This window comes from Chelonoidis abingdonii, chromosome 19, assembly GCF_003597395.2.
Source record: "Chelonoidis abingdonii isolate Lonesome George chromosome 19, CheloAbing_2.0, whole genome shotgun sequence".
NCBI lineage: Eukaryota > Metazoa > Chordata > Testudines > Testudinidae > Chelonoidis > Chelonoidis abingdonii.
In genome coordinates this window covers 33,735,182-33,754,782 of record NC_133787.1, presented here as the reverse complement: position 1 = coordinate 33,754,782, position 19,601 = coordinate 33,735,182, and the positions used below count along the sequence as shown (strand labels likewise).

Here is a 19,601-nt window from a genome sequence, read left to right as displayed (position 1 = left end):
AACATCTTAAATAAACATAACTGTTTTAACAAGACTTTTCACTAGAACTTTGTTAGTTTAAATGGAATATATCTCACTGGAATTATTTATGTGACTACCAATATTTTAAACAGGAAGAAAGTTCAGAGAGCCCTTCAGAAAACCAGATACGGCTGGAGTGCTGTTTTTGACTTAATGGATTTGTTGGGACATCAAATATAAATCCTTCACTGAAAACTAAAATGTCAGTTTAAAAATGTATTAGCATGGAAAGCCTTTATTTTATTGGAGGGCTGCTCACTTCATCAAGAGCTGAAGTGAATGGGCACAATTTTAGTCAAGTCAGTAGAGTTGGTTGTCCCCTTATGCCACCTCATGAATCTGATCTCAGATTTCAAACTACATCTTCAGCAAATCATTTAGGCCCAAACTAAACTGTCCCAATGGCACTGCTCCTGTGCTAAAAGTTAGGCATGTGATGAAGAACCTTGATGTATCGGTACTTTATTTATGTGTAAATAAGATAATCATTCAATTGCAAAGCATGCAGTCCATGTTCTAGGCACCCTTAAAACAAAATACACATTCTCATAAGAAATTTACCTAAAAATTCATATAACATTATGGACTCAATTCCTCCATGAGCAAGTAGGATCAACAGCAAATGCCTAGATCCAGTGCAGACAAAACACTCTCCCTCCAGAGTATTTCTTCTCCAAAGGCCTAGCAGCCAGGGCCGGCGCTTGCATTTAGGCAGCTTAGGCAGTCGCCTAGGGTGCCAGCATTATTAAGGGGCGGCAGGTGGCTCCAGTGCAGCTGCCGCAGTGGTGCCTGCGGAGCGTCCGCTGGTCTGCGGCTCCGGTGGAGCTGCTGCAGTCGTGCCTGCAGGCGGGTGGGCGGGCGACGGTCAGCTGCTTCGCGCAGCTGTGGTGGGCCTTCTGCAGGCACCACCGGAGCCGCGGGAGCAGCCGACCGTCCGCAGGCAGGACTGCAGAGCCAGGGGACCAGCGCGCAGGGCGGTGAAATGGCTGTGTGCCTAGGGCGCTCAAACCCCTAGCGCCGGTCCTGCTAGCAGCATGTCTAGAAAACTGGCCACTTGCGACTATCTTCTTTAGACTCTGAGTTCCTTATTGGTAGAATAGTCACACCCCAAATAAAAGGATCATACAATGTACCATAACTGTTAAAGGCTGACAAGAGGCAATCACTAAGTAAATAGAACCACCAGTCTTAGTTTGTCATAGAATAAATATCCATCATTTTATGGAGCACTGACAAATAACCCATCAGTGTAATTAAAGCAGAACTGTATGTCCTGCTGCTTCATACTTCATTTTGCTTGATGTGGACAAATAAATTGGAAAAGTAACATATGGAGGGAGACCAAAAAATTGAATATAATATCCCTGCACTTGTATCATCAAGAGCAAGAAGAAACACATCAATAACAGTCAACATGTGTAGCCTAGACCATCTGGACACAGAGGCTTGTGTTGCCAAGAATATTAAAATATTTTAATCTCATTGTATTCCCTTAGGAATGCAGGCTAGTGTGCACAAGCACAGGATCTGCCAAACCACCAGAATCCTCATCATAAATGCAGAGTACAGGTGTGGTCGTTATTTCATTAAGAGATACGAAGGAAGGGCTCTCAGTTGACAAGACAATAATCCTGTTCCTAAGTAGACAGAATAGGAATAGAATGTTACTTAGCAGGACCTCTACATTTATTGCTTTGTTAGGCTACAAACTGAATTAACATTATTTGTTTTAAAAAGTGACAAGTTTCCATCTCCATCTCCTCCCTGTTTTGACTCCCAAAATTTCACTGATGCTTAATGAATATTGTCCTCAAACCCTTGTAGTTCCCTATGTTATGATATTTTAAAACTGTGAAATAAAATTATTTTCCCCTGACTCTCCTGTTTTGTGCTATTTGTCCTGCTCCCATCCAAGGTACAGCAAGGAGTTTGGTTGTCGGCTTCTGTCCTTATTATCTCCATGCAGCCACGTGCTTCTTTAGGAAGTACAGAATTAGAGTGGGCCAGAAATATAAACTGGTTAGTCAGGGCAGTCAAATAAACTAAACAGATGTGCTGATGGAGCAGTTGGAAAGAACAAGGGAGGGTCAGCGGTAGGAATGTATAGCAAAACGTTCTTGTCACTGTGATGAGCACCAAGACCTAGGCGCATCTGAGATTATGTCACTGTCCTGGACATTTTACCGAGCCAAGAAAACAACACATCACTTGTAAACGGTAGGAACAGAAAGATGAAAGCAAAACATTGTTGATGTGATCACGGATTGTCACAAAGGGAAGGCCTCTGGTGTTTTGTTTTGTGATTTGTCCTTGTGGCTCAGCACCTGAGGGAGCATTCTTGGTTCTTGATTCCTTTTATTCATATACAGTATCACCAGCAGGAACGCTGCAGTCTCTTCACTCAGAATGGACAGTCAAGTCAGCTGCAATCCTGGCTAATTAAAAAAACATTAGGTTGCTAGTGACAGTTTGAATCAAGTGGTGATCCTGAATTTTGTTGGCACACAGATGTGGGATACAGGCAGGGCTACAAGAGAGAAAGGAGTTTATAAAAATCCAGCATGACTGAATGAAGAAGCGGAAAAGTCTAAAAAAATAACAGTGGCCTTTTATTTTTCAAACTGTTTTTGATATCTGTTTCATTACATCCTCAACTGTGTATTATAAGGGATGAGGAGTATTTTTATGAGGAATGGGCTTTTTTGTGTGAATTGTGTCTTCTCCTGATGAAGGAAATACAACAATCTTCTATAGCAGGGGTCGGCAACCTTTCAGAAGTGATGTGCCGAGTCTTCATTTATTCACTCTAATTTAAGGTTTTGCGTGCCAGCAATACATTTTAATGTTTGTAGGTTTCTTTCTATAATTCTATAATATAATTAAACTATTGTTGTATGTAAAGTAAATAAGGTTTTTAAAATGTTTAAGAAGCTTCATTTAAAATTAAATTAAAATGCAGAGCCCCCTGGACCGGTGGCCAGGACCTGGACAGTGTGAGTGCCGTTGAAAATCAGCTTGTATGCCGCCTTCAGCACTCATGCCATAGGTTGCCTGCCCCTGTTCTATAGTAAATGACAACACAGTAACATCAGCATTGTAAACTGCAGATGAGAATATTGTTAATAAGAGCCTGCATACTATTCCTTGATCATCTTCATAATATAACATACCGTGCTTCTATACCCATCTATAGTTAATCAGGTTCCTTTCTTTTCTTAACCATAGGTAAAGCCACATCAGACATTAAAACAGCAGCAGCCAGAAACAACAGCGTGGGTAGCTTTAAGTGCAACCGCCTCACCAAAAGAATGGCCTCTAACCAGCTGGCAGGTGATTTGGGCAGCCCATGTCTGCCCCAAGTCACATTTGGATCACGGCCATAGCTGCAGTCACACAAACATCATAGTTTGTGACAAGAAGCTTTTCTTTCCTTGTTCCCTGTTTTCATAAACACCATTTGTTAACCACACTTCTGTTTCAGGCACAAATCCTGCTAGTGACTTTCCAAAGTAGGAAGTGTTCTGAAAATGATTGCATAGAGTTAGAACTAATTCATTTTTTCTTCTCGGGGCTCTGCACTATAATTCATTATAACATTTTATCGATTGAGTCAGCCGTGTTCATCCTTATAAGGAGCAAATTCAATAACATTCAATATTATGTTTTTATTACACCCAGGCTGTACATGCTTGCTTTGAATTTTGTTGTTCTCCTTCCATCTGAGATTTCTACCAGCAGAGAGACAAATATAACAGGGTACGGTTACCAAAATGTAGCACATATGCAACACCTATGCATTTAAATAAAATGTCCTTTCTGTATCCTATAATATATATAAATAGTGACCAATTTTTAATAAAAGATGAAACATCTCAAACCACAAATCAAAAGTAGACAACTGTTGAAATGAGAAAACATTTATTTAAGTATTTTCTCTTTTTCCCTCATGCCTTGAACTTCAGGTTTAAGTCTGACTAAGAAAGAAGTATGTCTAGAAACAAGAAAGGAACAGAAATCTCACAAGAAAGTATGTTCTTGTAACATTTCAGGACCAGTTCTACAGACTCAAGACATCCAGATAATTCAGAAAGATTTGGACAAGTCCCCACACAGTTGGCCAAATTCCGTCCAGCATTTCTGATGGTTTTGAGAGCAGAAAACCAGTTGCAGAAGATGGTGGCTGCAGAAGAAGTGTCCACAGCCTCCCTCTTTACAACATTCTAGGACTAACCAAGGAAGATGAAGGGTCCAGATAGGTGTGGTTGTACTGTCTGAGCCTACTGTAACTCTATGGGGACTGTATTAGATTTTAAAGCTATTCTCCTGTGCTGGGGAAACAAGAGAGAGAATGTATATTCACTACTGGTTCTCATGCAGTAGCAGATGCTATGGTCTCTCTCTCCTGGACTGTCTGAGCCTCAGAAGCAGCAGAAAGAATCAGAAAAACGAGAAAACTGCTGTTTGCGAAATTCGAAGTTCCATTTTCAGAACTCATCAAGCTGCTCACAATAAGAATTTGTAGCTTAATCAGAACACCAGGCTTCCTGAGGTTTGCCCATGACTTGTAACAGGAATGTAAATTCAACTTCTCCATGATTTTCTGCCAGAAATGCTTCTCCGACATTGACATTTTTCCAAAGAGCATAGCTAATACAGATGTTTGAGCAAAGCATCCAAAAAGGAAATAAAATCAAATGCTTTCATTATCAGCATTGACTCTTATTGGATTTGGAAAAATATGAAAGGATACAAATTTCCTTCCCCACCACCAATACTTTAAGAATTAGAGCCTTTTTTAAAATTTATTCTTTATTTACAATGTTTTATTAAGTACATTCCTGCAATTCATCTGCTGCTGTTCTGGAATATTTCACACTCTTTATTTCAAACACTGCTGATATTTTTTTCTGCATCTTCAAAGAAATGTACAAAATCTATTTTGTTTTCAAATCAGTCTGGGGCAAAAATGTTCAGACCCAGGTACTTAAATTAGACACTCTTACCCTGCAAGGAATAACTAGGCTAGTGGAAGCCAGGATGAGGCCTTATGCTTGTGGGCAGGCTACTAGTGTTAGAGATCTGAACCATCACTTTACCACACCAAGGCACCCTGAAGCTACAGGGAAGGCGGTAACAGAACCCCATAATGGCCTGAGTGGTCCCAAAATATCACAGACACAGTGGTGCTGGAACCCTTTTAATAGTGGGGGTGCTGAAAGCCAGCCCTCTTACCCCTGTTCATGACCACCACTCCCATCCCCAGCTGTGGGGGGAGGTGACATGTCTCCGACGGAGGGACCCATGCAGAGGTAAAGGGGAAAGGCTGGGGGCAGGCACAGGGCCAGGAGTGGAGCCCCAGGCAAGAGGCCAGTGGCCAAGGAGCAGGGCCAGCACCCAAAGAGCAGAGCCCTGGGTGTGGGGCCCTGGGCACAGGGCCAGTGGCAGGGAAGTGGGCCAGCCAGGGCTGGCGCCTGGGACCCAAGCCCCCAACTTGGGAGTGGAGGCCTGGGCATGGAGCCAGTGGCCCACATAAAACCTGGGTGTGCTGCAGCATCCCCCCTCTACACACACACACACATATATTTGCCATGCCTATGCGTAGACTCCAACTGAAAACCTACATTTAAGTGTTTTTAGATAAGTGCCCCAGTATTCAAAAGGTGCTGAGCATTTGTGGTTGTTACCCCCTTACATGGCAGGGGCAGATGCTTAGCACTGCTGAAAATCAGGGTAATATTTATGTGCCTTAGTATGGATTCCTGTTCTAAGTTTAGGCATCCACATTAGAACTGCTATTTAGCCATAACTATAGATTCCAGTGAATTTTTGCACAGAGCTGTGAAATAATTTATCCCTTTAGCTTGAAATCACTCATTAGTGTTGTTGAAGACATGGAGCAGTGCAATCAATATTGTTTCCAGTTACCGTTTCCAATACATTTTGCTCGTTCGAAACGCTCTTTAAACTCTCCTTTTCCACGATGCCTACAAAACACTTGACAACACCCAGGCTGCCGGCGTGCTGATACCACTGCTGATCATTTTCACCGATATTGTCTTATTGTTTCCTTGTACTCTCTTGCCTGTCTGTATCCATCTCTTGTCTTTGGGGCACAGACTGACTCTTTGTTCTAGCATAATAAGGTCCTGGTCTTAGGTGCTACGGTAATACAAATAGTCTTCTTCTTTCATATGGAGATAGTGGAGGAGATGAGAACCTGCTTGTGGTCTCTCCTGCTACATGCATAAGCACAATGAATGTTGTCAAATTGGCAACTAAATGTCCTGGAACGGCCTCCCAGTCAACAAAGTGATAGTAATGCAAATAATAATAAATACTATTATCAAGCTGCTGGGATACTATATGGATTGACAGCTTGGGAATAGGACAGAAATGTTCTTACCTCTACCTCCCTATTTTGAACGGTGGTATTATTTGGCAGTTGTTTGGAGACCTACATAAGGTGAGGTGGTGAATTTCAGACTTGTTTCTCCTGATATGCAACTCACTACATGACAATCAGCTAGCCCTAATGGTATATTGGTGGAAAGGCTTGGGAATGAATGGAATAGTAAAATAAACCAAATTCTTATTCCCTAGATTTTAACACTCCAGAGGAGAAGTTAGACTCTGTGAAGGTCAGTATAGCCACCTTTGATCCAGCTTCCTTATGGTGTGCCTGTTCCACTCATGTTGCAGTTCACCTCTCCTCTTCCTCTTTACCAAGCAGCCTCTGAGCCCCTACACTTACGCCTCTAAGTCTGAGTGGTACACAGGATCGCAGCACCACTGAACTTTGGCTAGGACAAAGGCTGTGGCCCAGATGGCTATCCTGGCTCCATGGCCTATGTACGTACCAGATAATTATAACAACTGAGCTTTTTAGGGCTCCTTCTGTTTCTAATACAGAGCACAGGCGTCCCTGTAAATGTGGGTCAGAAAAACTGGCAAAAAAATTGAATTGCCCTGGAAAATAACATGGGCTTCAATTACCAGAAAGAAAAGTTTGCAACTTAAACTAATTTTGGAACCTTGACCTAAACCATGGCCCACGAGCTTTCCCTCCTTCATTAGCTATTCTCAAACACTTTGACGTATTTTATGGTAACATGAGTCAGCAAAATATGATTTGTTTTTCAACCAAGAGATTGTGCCACGTATGATTAATGAATGAAAATATGCTAGAAATTAAAATATATTTAATTCAGGATTAAGACCCCCAATCTATTTTATTCAGTCATAAAAGGATGTTCTAGGGATTAGCATATTGAGGCTGGATGTGACGCAGCAGTAGTTCATTTGCTCATCCAGCTATTTATCTGGTAATGTTTTTGTTTTACAATGATAACTCTTGGGTATTATTTCTGCTCTAGATTAATCTGTCACTAATAATAACCTTTTGTGGAGATTCAAGGGGAAACATCACTGGCTTTTTCAGTGCTGGAATGGAGTTGCCAGTTAAATGTACATCATACCAATAGCAGAGATGGTTCTAACTCAACTGCTTCCAAAAGAAAAGGGGAGTAAGGATTGGAGCATGAATTCAGATCTGAATTTCAAGACTGGGCTCTATTTCTGTAAGTGCGGAATCAAATTCTCCGAGGATTGAAATCCAGATCGGCATCTGAATTTTGTGACTTGGGAACTATCTGTTAGTGAAGACTGCAGTTTATGGAAAGGAATAAAGAGATTTCTCTTTAAAATATATTGCTAGAAGATAAAGGGTTTTGTAATGGATACATGTACAGCCTATGTGAGACATCTCAAATGGCCCACCCTTCATATTTAATATGAAAGTGAATTAATATTTAAAAAAACAAACCAAACCTCTACCTACCAGATCTGCACATAAAATAGCTTTCTTGTTTGTCTTGATCACTCACATCTGAGAACTCTACAGTTTATATCTTCTATTTGAAACAGCACTATGTTAAAGCACACTAGGGAACTTTTAGAGCACACCAGCAGGGTCTACATGGAACAATTTGTGCACTTTAAAAATCTCACATCCTTACTACACATTGCTGCACCATGTAGATATTAAGATATCAAATATTTATCAAGCCCATATTCAAAAGCCTCTTACCAAGTTACTGGCTATCTAAATTCTTAATTCAGTATTTTAAAACAAACAAGAAAAAGCTTAGTCATAGAGGATTTTTCACAATTAAACAAGACTTGTACTTAAAAAAAAATTCAAGTCTGTCCCAGAAGAGAGGACTACTTCTGGTGAGATCTGTTTTGTATCAGTGTGAGGGGTAAGGGCAGGGAGGAGGATAAAATGCTGGAGGACTCAGGGTTCTGCCACACCCATCCCAGAAAAGGAGCAGTGGAGAGGTCCTCCAAGCAGCCTAGACTGGTTGTGAGAGGGGCCACTGGACTAGCCAGTCAGGGGGCCAGGAGGACCATATAAAAGGAGCTGCAGAATAGAGCAGCAGTTAGGTGCTGCTTGGAGCTGGAGAAAAAAATGACTACATGCCTGGTTGGAAGAGCAGCAGGTCCAAAGACAGTCCTCTGGCAAGGACCAAGGGAGTGAGAGGCTTCTGGCTGCCTGCTAGGACTGAGCCAAAGATGGTTTGCTAGCAGGGACTTGGGGAGCATTGAGAGAGCTCCTGGCTGGCTGCAGAAACTGAGTAAGAACTGAGCTTGGGGAGGGCCATAGGAAGATAGTGTCTCCAGGGAGGAAGCCTGGAAAAAACTGCCTGAGGATCACCAGAAGGGATCACCAGAACTGAAAGAACACAGACACACCAGACTAGAAGGGGGCACTTGCGAGAGGTGGATGCTGATCCCGTTACCAGCCCATATTTCAGAAATGCCCATGTGCAAAATATGCCCAGGCAATTACAACAAATGATGCCTAAATGACTCATTTTATGTTTAATTATTGTGGCTGCATGAGCAATACTGCCAACTGGATATGCAAGTTATATGGGCGCAGTTGAGAAAAATCTATGCATAAGAACTGCAGGGGTGAGAGTGTATGTACATGTGTTTACAGAGATAAACAAAAAAGGGTCTTTGACAGATCTATACAAAAAAGCCACCAGCCACACATGGTCTTTGGGTACTGTTGATTGATTAAAGGAGTCCAAAGGCCTTGTGTGCATGTCAGTTTTTGGTTGCTATAGCCTCAATTAAAAACAAAACCAGACACCAGATATCCAATCCTATACTCCTGAGGGAATGTACTGTTCTCGAATGGAACTTCATGACTTGTCATGTGGACATCAGTACTGGACAAGCACATTTGTTAGATGATTATTACTGTGAAGTTCGTGCCATGGTTAAAAACATACTACTCTGATAAACCCATTTTACAAGAACTGATCCTGTTAAAGTAAAAATCCTATACACATCAAAATAATGCTCCTTTGTCCCAAGAGGAAAGAGAGAAAACACCTCTTTCTGTCTGGCTTCCATGCTCTTTGATTTTGTCCAGCATATATCTACCGCTGTGATAGATGCTCTATAAAAACTGAAGAGAAATGGATGAATTATTTAATATCACAATTTGATGCTATGTTTTGTCAAGACTTACCCGGCCCACTGCTCTGGGGAATGGTGGTCTCTGATTTTCTGGAATCAATATTGGTGTTGCCACAATGGCCCTTTTTTGTCTTCGAATTCCAAGACTGCCATCTTCAATCTTAAAGATTTCCTAAAAAAGAAAAATGAGGGAAGTAATTATCCAAGACCTCCAGGACAGCATGAATTTATTATCCCCATTGCATAGATCTTAATTTCTGAATTAAAAATTCCAGGTGCCAGGACCTTGCTAATACATTCTCTCAACCCTCATTAGCAGGAAGGGTATTGTTAGTTCAAGACTCGAACCAGTTTTGTGATTAATGAAGATTATCTTTAAACTATTCAGTCTGATCTTCAGGATCATTCCATTTATAATGATGCCAATAATGATTTATGCATGCACTGTTCATCTTGCATTCCTTTAGCCTAACTCAGCCTAAGTAGAAAAACCGGGCTAGCTTGAAAGCAACCACAATGGCTCTATAAATCTCCACCTCTGACTGTGCTACCTTCCTACCTGATGAACGTGTAAAATCTTAAAAACTAAATGAGGTCTGGCCAGCTAAGTTCTTGAATAGGAGACCAGCAGATAAACAAACATACTGGTGGAGTTGGTGTTGCTGTTGATTAATCCTACTAGTATCACATTTCCATCCGAGTCAGGTAGACTCAATCCTCAAACCCTAATGCTAAGCAACTTCCATGTATTTAAGATGTTGATTGGGGGATCAGTTGTGAAAGCGAAGTAGGTTTTATGATAATTTATGGTCATTAAAGATCCCATGACAGTTTTGCGTGATCATAGTAGCTATATCCCTGAAGAACTCTAGGTAAATTTCAGCAGGGGTAATTACATTCTACATTTTCCCTCCCTTCTGGACCGAAACTGCTGTGCACGAGTGTTGTTACAATAACTGCTGCATTATACCCCAGAGGTGGATGCATTTCAATAGTGGTTGATGCAACATCTTTGCAATTCTGCAAATAAGCTTTCTAAAAGGCACGATTTGTGTGTGTCAACAACCAACAATGAGCTGTTCCTGCCGCTATCGTGCTAGGTGCCTCTGTCTAATATACAGTCTGCAGTAACTGAAAACTGTTGCCTCAATTGGTTTTAGTATCAGTTTTCAAATTTGACAATGAACAGAAAGCAGGGGAAACGCAGGCCTGCAACATACAACTCTAATCCTGCTGAAGTCAAAGAGGAGGAAGAACGATCAAGAGAATCTGTTTTCAGCCTTCATTACTGTGAGGCCCACCCTAATAATATCATTTTCCCGTCCATCCCTCGTGCATTGCCTCCTCGCTCTAGTCTTTCAATCTGCAAGACACTTGGTCCGTGTTTTTGTTTTGTCTTTCAATTTCTCTCCCAAAACAGTTTTGCTTAATAAAAATTCATGAGAAAGTTGAAGACAAAAACATGGGAAGTGTCAAAATAAAAAAAAGCTGAATTCTACCCAAAGTCACTTCTGCATGTGTCTGTGTGACGTGGTTGAGGAGCATGACAAGGAATGAATGTTGACATGTCTAAAATGAAAAAGTTCCTTTACTCAGCTTAGCACAAATAGAACTACAGTGATAACAACTTTGATCCATGCTGACTCCTAAGCTAGGTCTACAATGGGGAGGTGGGGAGTCGACCTAAGATGTGCAGCTTCAGCTATGTGAATAGTGTAGCTGGAGTCGGCGTATCTTCGGTCGATTTCCCTGGCCGTGAGGACAGTGGCCAGTCGACTGCTGCCACTCCCCCGCTGACTCCATTTCTGCCTCTCGCCATGGTGGAGTTCCGGAGTCGACGGCAGAGCTATTGGGGATCGATTTTATCGTGTCTACACTAGATACAATAAATCGATCCCCAATAGATCGATCACTACCCACCAATCCGGCAGGTAGTGTAGACCTACCCCTAGTCTCAAAAACCCCTCTGAGCTCATGAAGGGCTACATTATATTGAAGAAGAATCTCCCAAAATGCCTTTGCAAAGGAACAAGGCAACAGAAATTGATCCCTGCCTGTAGTATACATCCCTGTGCGCTTGTTCAGTGGGAGGCATTTCCAGATGCACACCACTCAAAGGCATGATCAGCATTCAGGAACAGCCAGGCAATATCTAGTACCATGCTGTATCATGGTGTCTTATGTCTGCTTTTGCTACCAATACAAATTAGGACTAGCTCTAACTGGAACTCATTTCCATTAGTACTGGAAGACTTGAGTCAGGGACAATTAAGTCAAATTTTCCTCATAATCGATCATTAATCTTTTCCAGATTGTTCCCCACTTGCAAAAAGCCAAAGATTATGCAAATAGTCACTACCTCAGTCCACATTTATTATCACAAAGTGTTGGAGGTGTCAAAGGGGGTGGGAAGACTTGAAGACCTCACCTCCGCATTCTGAGCAAGGTATTGGAACAATGAAGAATTCTTCCAGGGTTTTACAATGAGTCCAGTGCAGGCTGGGATGGGGCTTTGATAGTTCAGTCAGAAATGTCTGAATACTCATACAGAGTACATTTCATCCCTCTACAGATGACTGTGTACCACTTACATCTGACTGTTGACTTTTTAGTGGTGACTATTCTCTTTCTTGTCATCTACTGAAATTCAAGGTATGCCTGCCCCTCTGCATAGGGGTACATTTCACCCACTGTGCAGATATGACTAATTAAGATAGCAGCCTATATATATATATATCACTATCAAGTTAATGTAAACAGAAGCAGAAAAAGAAAAGGGAAGCTGAAGAATTCTGTATTGGCCACCATAAAGATGTCTCTCTCTATATATAGAGAGCCCAGTTACTACAATTATTTCCTTTTCTAAGAAAAAGGGGAAATTATGGTATGTCAGATAACACTGTGCAGTAGCAGTTGTTAATGGTGACTTGTTAATGGTGACCAACATATAAACACGGAAGCCCAGAATTTGGGAATTCCATGTTTACACACCCTGATCAAACAAAGTCATAGAAAAGAGTTGCACTGACTTCAATGCACACTCAGTCAGGCCTGTACTTTGTATATGTAATCACAGTAGCTGGGTTCAGCTTTTTCATTTCCTGGAGCACAGTGCAAAGATTATCAAATCATTTCAAATGGCAAAAGTGACATCTTTTAATAACATTGTAAGCTACTGTCTCAATATCACTTTATTATTCTTACTGCATTACAATATTAGCATCTCTTAGTAGGCTGTGCCCAAAATAAAAATGCTGTCTGAGCAATAGGATTTTGTTATAGAAACTATAGAAGCAAAACCCTGCCACTCATGACTGGTGAGCAGTTACCAAATAAACAATAGGACTCAAGCTTTCTTCATGCTGTTTGTGCAGAATGCATTGCTAGGATTGGGCCAGGCAGCTCCAGTGATCCAATTCAACTTAATAAAGGCAATGGAAAGCAGGGCCGGCTCCAGCTTTTTTTCCACCCCAAGCAGCGGAAAAGAAAAGAAGGAAAAAAAGAAAAGGAAAGAAAGGAAAACCCAATTGAGTGCCCAAAGACGAAGAGACGATGCCGAATTGCCACTGAATTCCAAAGCAGAGCGCTGGAGCAGCCGTCGAAGAGCCACCCCAATACCGGACAAAGTGTTACCCCTTTCTATTGGCCGCCCCAGGCATCTACTTCCTTTGCTGGTGCCTGGAGCCAGCCCTGATGGAAAAAGACTCCCATCATGTTAGTGCAAAGGAGTTAATCACAGGTAGCTGTTGAAAGGGTTCAACCTCACATCTGCCATCCTATTTAAAAGGTGGCAATCTTAACTTCATTTACGCTTAGCATGGAAATTGTGTTACAATGTTTTTCTTTATTATGTTTCTCCTTTTCAATAAACAAGGGAGTAGGAGGTAGAATTAGCATTATTTATTTTTAAACTTTTTGAAAGGAATATTTTGCCTAGTCACTCACAAGGATACAGTTACTGTCTCCCCAGACAATGGAAAAATCGGGCCGGCATCCAACTCTCACTTGACTATCTGACTCACCACAAGCTTTGCACCAGGCCTTTCACTTTACTGAGTGCCATTTTTAGATACAATAGCAGTAATTGAATTTAATTTCCTAGTCACATTAAGCAAGCATCAAGCACGGAGCTGGTTCATTTTTCTAACATTTAGGCATGTGCTAAAGAAAAAAAAAAGACTCATCCGAATAACTGCAATGACCTTGAGTCGACAGAGGTCAAGTCTACCTAATGTACGATGTTACACAGGTTCAGACTTCCTTAGTTCCCTTGAGAATTCTCAACTCAGCTTCCGCCCCCCCCCCCCCACTCCTTTGGTAAGGGTCCCTTTGAGGACTTAATACCTCTTGAAAATTTGAATAAATAGCCTAGCACTTTCCAGTAACAGGTACCATTACTCTTGGCAGAGAAAACTTCATTAGAATTTGTCAGGGGAATAAGTTAGATGGCTGAACACTCATTGATTTGTCACAATAAGGGCTGGAAATACCACTGGAGTGGCAATCTGTAACCCATTATTGGTGACCAGGAAAACACTTGTGTTTCTTGCCATTTAGTTTTTTATAAATTGGGTTTGATGGTATAAAGCTGGGTCAATAGCAGGTTCCATTACAAAAAAAAATAAACAAAGTGAATTTACTTTCTACTGAAAGCAACCTGCCCCCCTCTTCCAGAAACTGCAATTTAATATGGCATTCTGTTGTGTAGCATGGCTGTGTGATGTAAAAGAGCAGCTGGAGGTGGCTGCATCTCAGTTTTGGGAGATATAGTCTCTCTTCACCCCTTATCTACTGTATTTCAAAGAGGGTGTTTGATTTATTTAATGTGTACTAAGAGCTGTAAGTACAGATTATAATAATCACCATCACCACCTGATGGTTACCATCAACAGTACTGATAGTAAATTTTTCAAAACGTTTGCCAAAGCATCAAAACACCGGCATTTATTATTAATACTCTGGAAAGACCCAACAGTGTTCATGAGCTCTTCATAAGTGAGTTAAAGAACAGCTGTTTAAATAAATCATTACATCAATTAATAAAATTAAGAATTTGAGAGGACAGTGATACAGAGACACCTGCTCATAAATACTCTCTCTCTTCATTCTCTGTAAATCCCACCATCTAAATTGCATTGTACACTTTAAAAGCATAAATCTAACTAGAATTCAGTATACTAGGGAGAAACATCTATCTTTCAATATACAGGCTTCAAAGTTTCTGAAGTATGCACAATGGGGCAGCATCTGGAAATTGTTAGGGGAAAAGTGGATTTTATTGCTTGAGTGATTTTACTATTATAAGTGTTACATACATAGACAGATTTCAGCTTGCCCGAGTTGATCAATTCATTGACTTCTCACCAATGCATGACATCTCTGATTGCAGATTTAATAACTGTTTATTTAATGAGTGGCTATCATTTTTATAGGGTATTGGATTTTTTAGCCTTCTTGAAGGGTAACAAATATGTTTTATTTTACATTATTTTAGTACCCTTGTAAATAATAATTATTTTATAAATGCATTAAAAATAGCAAAAAAGTACAGCTTCCTATTTTAACTGTATATATGAATACCCAAGACTATTCCAGAGAAAACCATTTAATTTCTGCATTGTAGAATTAGTTGCTTTATTATTACCTTGGATTTATGCATTCTGAGGCATGATGTAAAAACATCTTCTGTCTACATTCAAGTATAACTAATTTATCTGAAGGCTCACCTTATTCTTTGTCAACAAAAAGTATTTCTAAGTCAAAACTGATGATGACTGAATGCCATTAACTTTCCCTTTCCACACTCATTAACCATGGGAGTTACTTATTCTGGGACTAATCCAGAAATGACAAAGAAATGTTACTTCAAATGAACATTCTCGGTTTTTTTCCTCCATCATTATTTACTGTAGTGGGTGTATTTTCATTAGAACCATATTGAATCACCCCTCTAGCAAGAATGCTCACATTGGCTGCACACTGCTCATTAAATATAATGAGGTACCCCTTCATAGATAAACAACTGATTAGGCTCTGGCTGACTGCACATGTCAGATAACATTGCAAAATATGAGCTTTGGGAAAACTGCTGTTTTGACCTTATGTCTCAAGTTTCACCTGGACACATTAGTAACTCACATTACTCATCACTATGAAAAAAAAATCTCCACTGGTGTGAAGCAGACAGCAACAAGTTGTTTTTATAGCAGAAGGCAGGAGCTCACCTCAATATAGTGTATTGATCTGATATCCTGGATAATTCAGTGCCACTAAAGATGCCCCAAAACCTTGAGATCCTCAGTGCATTCAACCATATTGTAAATAAACAGAGTAATTTTCTTTATACTCACTTCCCTAATGCAGTTTGCGCAATAAAATATAACAATGCACAGATCATGAAAGTACTTTGTCTAATAAACGGAGATTTTTCTCCAGCACAATTTCTCTTTACCATGGTATCAAAAGATTGTGGGGGTTTCTCAAACTGAAGTGTTTGGATCTGTAAGTAGCCTTAGAAAACGTGCATATAGTGATTTGTTTGCCATCAGATGATTTCTTGTCATCAGATGAGGCTGTTTGACTAAACTTTTTTCCTGCAAACCAAAAATTACTAATCAAGGATTATTTCTTCTCCATTGGAACTCCCTCCATGAGGAAGAAAAGGTGATGTTGAATGCATTTCAGAGCTTCCCTTATGCGTCATCACCCCATCCATGAAGCCATCCTCCTTCTCTGAATACATTCTAAGGACTAAATCCTGCAGCTTCTGCTTAGCCCCATTGTAATGGAATAGGTTACATAGGGAGGTGGGGGAATCTCCCTCCTTAGAGGATTTTAAGGTCAGGCTTGACAAAGCCCTAGCTGGGAAGATTTAGTTGGGGATTGGTCCTGCTTTGAGCAGGGGATTGGACTAGATGAGCTCCTGAGGTCCCTTCCAACTCTGATATTCTATTATTCTAGTCTATGATTCTAAATACCCCCATTTTCACTTTGGAAAGAGAGGGTGTTTCACAGAGAACTCCTCAGGTTCTTGTACACCAGAGAGCAACCTCTTTCCACGGGAGAATGGGGTGGGGAGGGGGGTCAGGGAAATAGCATACAGATATGGCCAATGGGTTCACAAATTGCATGGGAGTTGTAATAGTGGCCATGAGCAAGTTATTCCAGTGTTCCATCCCTGGAGAATAGGGACACTTCCTGATACAGAAGACTCTTTTCTATCTGAAAGACCATCTGACCTGGCATACTGTTCTATTTCCTTTTTTTCATAGCATGTGTGGTCCTGCATGGCTTGTAAAGCAGCTCTCTCTTTGCTGCAGGGCAGCTAGCATAGTTTTTTATCCCTGATCCCTAGCACATTGGATAGGTATGTTCTGTATTGCTCATCCACCACAGAACTCATTCCACTATGACTATGATATGCAAAGCAATTACACGGTACCCTAAAGCAATAATACTGTATGTACAAATCATGTATATAGTTGCAGTGCAAGTCCCCTATTTTCCCTCCATCCCCCAAAAGGCTCAACATCCCTCTTTCCCCGAACATGCTTGCCTCCCCCTCCCAACAAATGTTCAGTTTTTCCTCACTCCGCACAAGCCTCTTAACTTTCCCTTCCTTTTCCCTCCAACCTCTTCACAAACAGCCTTAGGTCTCCCTACCTTCCCCTCAAATACCCCCATCCTCCTTGCCATCCCCCCCAGACTCCCCACCTCTTTTTACCCTCTGCCTCTACTCTTTCAGCTGAATCTCCCCCTTCCTCCCCCCTACTTCTTTTTCACATCAAAGCACCATGATCCTCCCACTCTTAACCTCAGTCTTTTCTCCTTCTTCTAATATCCCTCGGACAGATAATACAACAAGGTATTGCAGGGAATTGCCATAAGTGTATATATTATTGTGGGCTGGGACTGTACAGAACCTCTCTGTGGGGGAGATGTGATAGATGTGAGACCTGAGAGTTCAAAAGACTACCTTGAAAAGGTGCCAGACAAGTAGACTTTTGGGACATGTGTTAAATGGATTTCCTGTGGAATTCCTGGGGAGAGGTTAACACAAATTCTCAACTCTGGTTATGCAAAATCCCAGCCTTTTGAAGGTATGGAGACAGTCATTGTCTGCTCATTACCTGTCACAGAAGGCCAGGATCAAAAGCCCAAAGAATGGCTGGACTGCCCATCTTTCATTCTGGATCTGAATGTACTCTTTACTATATATGAATGATGTTCTAAAGAGTTTAAGTTTCCCCTGCTGTTACAGTTCTGTGCTTTTCCTAAGCAGGGGCTGCCAGTACTAACAAGTGAAGTGGTGGTCTGTGAAGAAGCAAAATGCCCAGTTAAAACAAGGCTGCAGCCAAATTCCTCCTTTTCCAAGCCAGATTTGAACTGGGGCCTAAAGAGCTGAAATGTTACTATATAGATCTGCTTCACAACTTGGTCCTTATTTCTTCTACTCAGTCCAAATTAATTAACTGGCATTATCAGCTTGATCCTAAGAGCTTAATTCAGCTGTGAGATACAAACAAGGATGAGTGTTGACAAGTGCCCTGGGTACAGATTCCTCCTACACAGTCACAATGATACCCAAGCCAGACTGCATCTGTCAAACACGAAAATATTGGACCTGATTCTCCATTGCATTACATCAGTTTTGTACCAGTGACTCAGCTGAAGGCAAAGGACTCACATCGATGTAATCATAGAATCATAGAAGAAGATTAGGGTTGGAAGAGACCTCAGGAGGTCATCTAGTCCAACCCCCTGCTCAAAGTAGGCCCAACCCTAAATAAATCATCCCACACAGGGCTTTGTCAAGGGCCTTAAAAATCTGTAAGGATCCGTAAGGATGGAGATTCCACCACCACCCTAGGTAACCCATTCTAGTGCTTCACCACCCTCCTAGTGAAATAGTGTTTCCTAATATACAGCCTAGGCCTCCTCCACTCCAACTTGAGACCATTGCTCCCTGTTCTGCCATCTGCCACCACTGAAAACAGCCTCGCTCCACCCTCTTTGGAACATCCCTTCAGGTAGTTGAAGGCTGCTATCAAATCCCCCCTCACTCTTCTCTTCTGCAGACTAAATAAGCCCCGTTCCATCAGCCTCTCTTCATTAAGGGGCTGGGGAACATGACTTACTACACTGGGTTTCTGGTCAGTGGAATCATATAAGCTATGCCATTTAAAAGGAGGAGGGATTTTCAAAAGTGCTGGGCACCCCATAATTCCTGCTCAATTCAGTGGCTTGCTTGGAAAGGAAGGATGGTCCACTGGTTAGTGCACTAAGCTAGGCCTTAGGAGAGCCAGGTTCAACTCTTTGCTCCACCAAAGATTCCTGTACAGCCTTGGGCCAGTCATTTCGTCTCTCTTTGCCTTGGTTTCCTATCTTTAAAATGGTGGTTGCAGTATCACAGGAGGATTGTAAGAATAAATATGCTAATGCTTATAAGGTGCTCACATACTGTGGTTCTGGGGGGCCAAATAAGTGGTACCCCATGAATAGATATGTGCTCAGCAACTTTGAAAATAAGGCTATTTTATTTAGGGGCCCAAATTAGGATTTAGGAATTCATCCTTTACTGAGCATGTTTCTTCCCTGGGCTGTTCAAACATCTCCTAGAGCATTTTTTCTTGCAATGTAATAAGTAATTCAGGATCTATCAGTGTATATGAATAGTTTAAATTGTTCCTTCCAATGTGCATTATCGTTACTTTGTACTCGTCTATGGCAAATTTCATTTGCTATCATGTTGCCCAATTACCTAGTTTTGTAGGTCCTTCTGGATTAACTCTCAGTCTTCCCTGGCCTTGATTCACCTAAATAATTGGGTGTTAAAGGATTCTGACACCTTGAAATGTGTGAAAAGGACTATCCTTCATCTGTATTGTGTACAGTATTTCACAAAGAGAATCTGTATGAGGTCATAATGCAATGCTAGCAGGATATGCAATTTTTTAAAGAGAAGACTATGTGATTATGTTATATGGTATGTAGCTCTTGTGTGAAATAAATTATATACTCAAACTGTTGCCACAGTTATTATTAAAGATATTATTAAACTTGATGTCATTTTAAATCCTCAGACTTGGAAA

The 19,601-nt window shown here is 41.1% G+C and overlaps 1 protein-coding gene across 1 annotated transcript in view; it reads right to left on the bottom strand.

The window, feature by feature from the left end:
• Positions 1-19,601, bottom strand: part of CDH13 (cadherin 13) — a 738,851-nt gene that overhangs the window by 439,962 nt on the left and 279,288 nt on the right. The window contains exon 4 of the mRNA XM_032766126.2: positions 9,563-9,682. Coding sequence (XP_032622017.1) covers positions 9,563-9,682 — 120 coding nt within the window. The remainder of the gene's footprint in view (positions 1-9,562; positions 9,683-19,601) is intronic.